At 44.5% G+C, this 3,909-nt stretch overlaps 1 protein-coding gene across 1 annotated transcript in view; it reads left to right on the top strand.

Annotated features, from left to right (window-relative positions):
• The first annotated feature begins 3,521 nt into the window (after window positions 1–3,521).
• The window catches only part of Xkr6 (XK related 6), a 235,644-nt gene continuing 235,256 nt past the window's right edge, over window positions 3,522–3,909 (top strand). The window contains exons 1-2 of the mRNA XM_023714734.1: window positions 3,522–3,829; window positions 3,864–3,887. Of these exons, the coding sequence (XP_023570502.1) occupies window positions 3,546–3,829; window positions 3,864–3,887 (308 nt within the window). The 5' untranslated portion in view covers window positions 3,522–3,545. The remainder of the gene's footprint in view (window positions 3,830–3,863; window positions 3,888–3,909) is intronic.

The raw sequence follows: 3,909 nt of genomic DNA, 5'->3' as shown, positions 1-3,909 counted from the left end.
CTAAAATGAATTTGTAACAGTCATGTAATTGCAACACGCCTTGATGTTTGGCTTTTCATCCTGTGTAAGAGTAGAGCTGTTGGGGCTCGAGATGTTCACTAACTGAACATAGAGCAGAGAGTTAAAAGAAACTATGGTAGAAGAAAACCACCACTATCAACAACAAAGACGCCTAGTAGGCCTGGGTAGACACACAGTCAGAGCCTTTAGCCTAAGGACACTTCAAGGTCAAGAAAAGGCTAACTGGGGCTAGTATGTAGCTTAGCAGTGGAGCATGTGTGTAAAGCTGTAGGTTCAATTCCCAACAGCAAAATAAGAAAAACAAACAAATGGTTATCTATCTGTCTGGTGTGCAGAAAGCAGACCAATGGGCAATGAATTAATTTCTTTCCTCTTCATTTAATTAAAGTTTTTAGGTATTTCTGTAATAGACCAATGAGTTTTATGAAGATCTATGTCATAAAATATAAAATACTGTATACATTTCTTGGCACTTAAATGGTTAAATCTCTGGCTTAAGGTTTTTTGGTTACCAAGAAATATTAATTAACCAATTTGTTTCCCCAATATTTATTTATTTATTTTTAATTTTATTTATTTATGTGTGTGTGTGTGGCCAGCTCAGCCCACCAGGGGGTGGGGCTGGCCAGCATGTGGTGCTGGGGATTGAACTGCGGTCCCTGTGCTTTGCTAAGCTTGTTCTAAGTAGGTGCTTTAGACCACTGAGCCATCTCACCAGCCCCCCCAATATTTATTGAGTGCCCACAATGCATATAGCACTGAGCTATGTACTAGATTTACTTGAAACATTTATTTGCCCAAAAGTTCTAGCTAAAAAAGCACCACTCATAATACAGCTCAAATTTATGTTAATCTTTCCTTGAGCCTTCGTGATAAGTTTACTGTCACTAGAACTGATTTTAATTTTAGAACCTTCTGGGTTCTATCGTATATCCCCCCACAAGGAGATAAGAAAGATAAAATTGTTGAACCAGCAAATATGAAGTTGAAATCACTTGACAGCCTGTGAATCTTACGTTTCTATTTGAAACATCAATTGTGGTAAACACTTTTGACTCATAATCTCATTTGTCAGCCCTGTATAGTGAATGTAATTTACTTAGGTAATTTCACTAGTAGATTATGTTCTTTCAGGGCACAGAGAAATAGGAATGATGAATAAACCATTACTGCTTGCTTTGGTATTTCATTTCATAGATTCACAGATTAAATAGAAAAAATATATTTAGAAGTCAAATTAATTGTATCTAGCTCCTGGAAGTATCTCCAAATGCTTTTTTATGAGAGACACCAAATGTACTCAGTGAAATATAGATAAACATATGTTAGCATTATACAAATACAATAACAATATTGGCAATAATAACCAAAGTGGTTATTGTTTATTTAATGCTTATTACCTATTAGGTATTTTGCTGAGTACTTTTTTTTTTTTTTTTTTTCAGAACTGGGGATTGAACTCTGGCCCTTGTGCTTGACAGGCAAACGCTTATTCTATTAAGCCATCTCCCCTGCCCCTTGCTGAGTATTTTGAATGGATTGTCACTCAGTAAGTTTTTGAAATGTCTTAGAGGAGGAAACTGAGGTTTAAAGAGGTTTTTTCGCTCATATTATTTGTTACCATTTTAGTGAAACCAGTCTCTAAACCTGAGCAATTGGACTCCACACTTTTGCTATTTAAGGTATTATTCTGTCAGATTCATTTTTAAAAGCCAGCGTTCTATCTAGATGCAGAATTAAGTTTTACTTGTTAGCTTTATCTTTTCCTATCATAGGAAGTAAAGGGATTAAATCATTGCGTGAAATAAACAGATACAGTTATGTGACTAGGAGTGGATTCCAAAGTAGATTTTGGAATCACCCCTCCCTCCAATAGCTGGGGTATAAATTTCTTTTAAGCACTTCCTCAATGTCTTTAAAGGTTCCGTCTTGGCATACACACTCATAAGAAACTATGCGTGGTATTCTCATTCTCCCCTGCCATACAAAACCAGCAGCGTGCTCTAACATTGAATGTCCTGGATGCATGTAACTATGGAAGTTGTCAAAGCAACTCAGTGGCATACAAATATTACTCAATTTTTCTTCTTAATCTTTTAAAGAAAATTATTGCCATTATTAGATTTTACTTAAATGAGAAGTATAAAGAATCAGAAAATGAGTTAAAATATCTAGGAAGTTTGATGAGTCTTTTTTTCTCTCTTTTTAACTCCAAAATGTTTCACCTAATCAGCGACAATTGCGACCGTGTAGCTTACCCTATCTGATTCAAAATATGCTTTCATTGAATGATCATTGTGATTCAAATCCATTCAGCGTCGCCTCACTTATGTAATTTGTTAGGTAAGTTCAAGTAGTGTCCGCTGCACCTATTTTAATGATATAGCACATCAATAACATTTTCACTCATTTAAAGCCATGTTTACCCACAGAACCTTAGCACCAAAAAAATTCTGAAGGAGAATCTTCACACATTCAAGTAGCCTGTAGTTTCCAAATTAAGATCATGGAATTTGAAAATCACACACTTAAAAAAAAAATCATAGAAATGTATTTCGATTGTGAAGAAAATATATTCAAGGTCATTATATGCCCATTTAATCGTCCCTCCAACATACAAGACACACCAGACTGATTTCTAATGGGATTCTGCCTGGCATTTTCATAAGGGAAGGGAATGGTAGAAACTTTATTACAAAGGATGTAAACTTGTCAGTGACAGGAAAATCAGGGGGTCTACAGAGGCAAGAGAGGAGAGGTGTTAAAATAGAAGAGGACCAGTAAGTTGTTTGTGGGCATCTCAACCGACTTAGGTAATTTTTAGAGCCCCTCCAAAGTAAGTAAACAACAAGAGTGAACTACAGAAAGAAAAGATACAGCCAAAAAGGTGAGACACAGCCATCTTGCTGGGGGGGGCGTCTAACTACACAATGAGGTCATCCCATCTCCCGGAAGTGACACGTAATCACCTGCTTTGCACTAGCTCCTCCCCTTCCCTCAGAGGTCCCGCCCCTCCGCCAGCAGCCGGGAGGGTGTTAGGGGGCGTTTCTCCAGGAGGAAAGCTGTGAGCTGCGACGCTGAGGAAGGGGACCCCAAAACGTCTGGCACTGCCCCCTCCAGGGATCATTTTGGACTGCCTCACTCGGCCCAGCGGGATTCTGAAACGCCGAAGGGTCAACCTGATGGGTTTCGGGGTCAACGGAAGAGGGGAAGGGGAGCCCTGGCGGGGAGAACCCCCCGGCCCCCCGCCCAGCAGCTGAGGCACAGGAGGGCGGCCATCTTGGCCGGGAGGGTAGGGCCGGGGAGCTGCGGGCGCCGTGCGATTGGGGGGCTCGCCCGGAAGTGACGCCGACTACCCGGAAGCGGAGGGGGTTCCCTGGCCCACTCCCCCCGCGTTCGTTCGCTCCCCCGCTTCCTCCCCGCCCCCCTTCCTCTCCATTCGTTTTCCCCCCCTCCCCGGTCCCTGCCTTCTCTCCCCCACCCGTCCCTCCCCCCCCACCTCCGGAGCTGGGAAGAGAGTCAAGATGGCGGCGAAATCCGATGGCGGCGGCGTGGGGGTGGGCTTCGCCCAGCTGCACAACCTGGACGAGGCGGTGGGCAGTGGCGGCGAGGAGGACGGGGAGCCCGGGGGCGGCGGCTGCGGCGGCGGCGGCGACGGCAGCGAGCCCGGCGAGAGCAGCTCGCTACACATCTGCCACTGCTGCAACACCTCCTCGTGCTACTGGGGCTGCCGCTCCGCCTGCCTGCGCTCCCTCCTGGGCAAGAAGCCGCGCCGCAGCGCCGCCGCCGCCGACGGGGGCGCCCGCACGTGCGGCAGCTCCACCAGGGTGGGTCTGTCGTAGCGCTTGGCCAGCGCCGGCCGCCGGCTGGGGAACGTTTTGAGGACGC

The sequence above is a fragment of the Octodon degus genome, unplaced genomic scaffold (genome assembly GCF_000260255.1).
Source record: "Octodon degus isolate 3935 unplaced genomic scaffold, OctDeg1.0 scaffold00036, whole genome shotgun sequence".
Taxonomy (NCBI): Eukaryota; Metazoa; Chordata; class Mammalia; order Rodentia; family Octodontidae; genus Octodon; species Octodon degus.
Note: the sequence above shows the minus strand (reverse complement) of the source record. Positions and strands in the feature narration are given on the sequence as shown.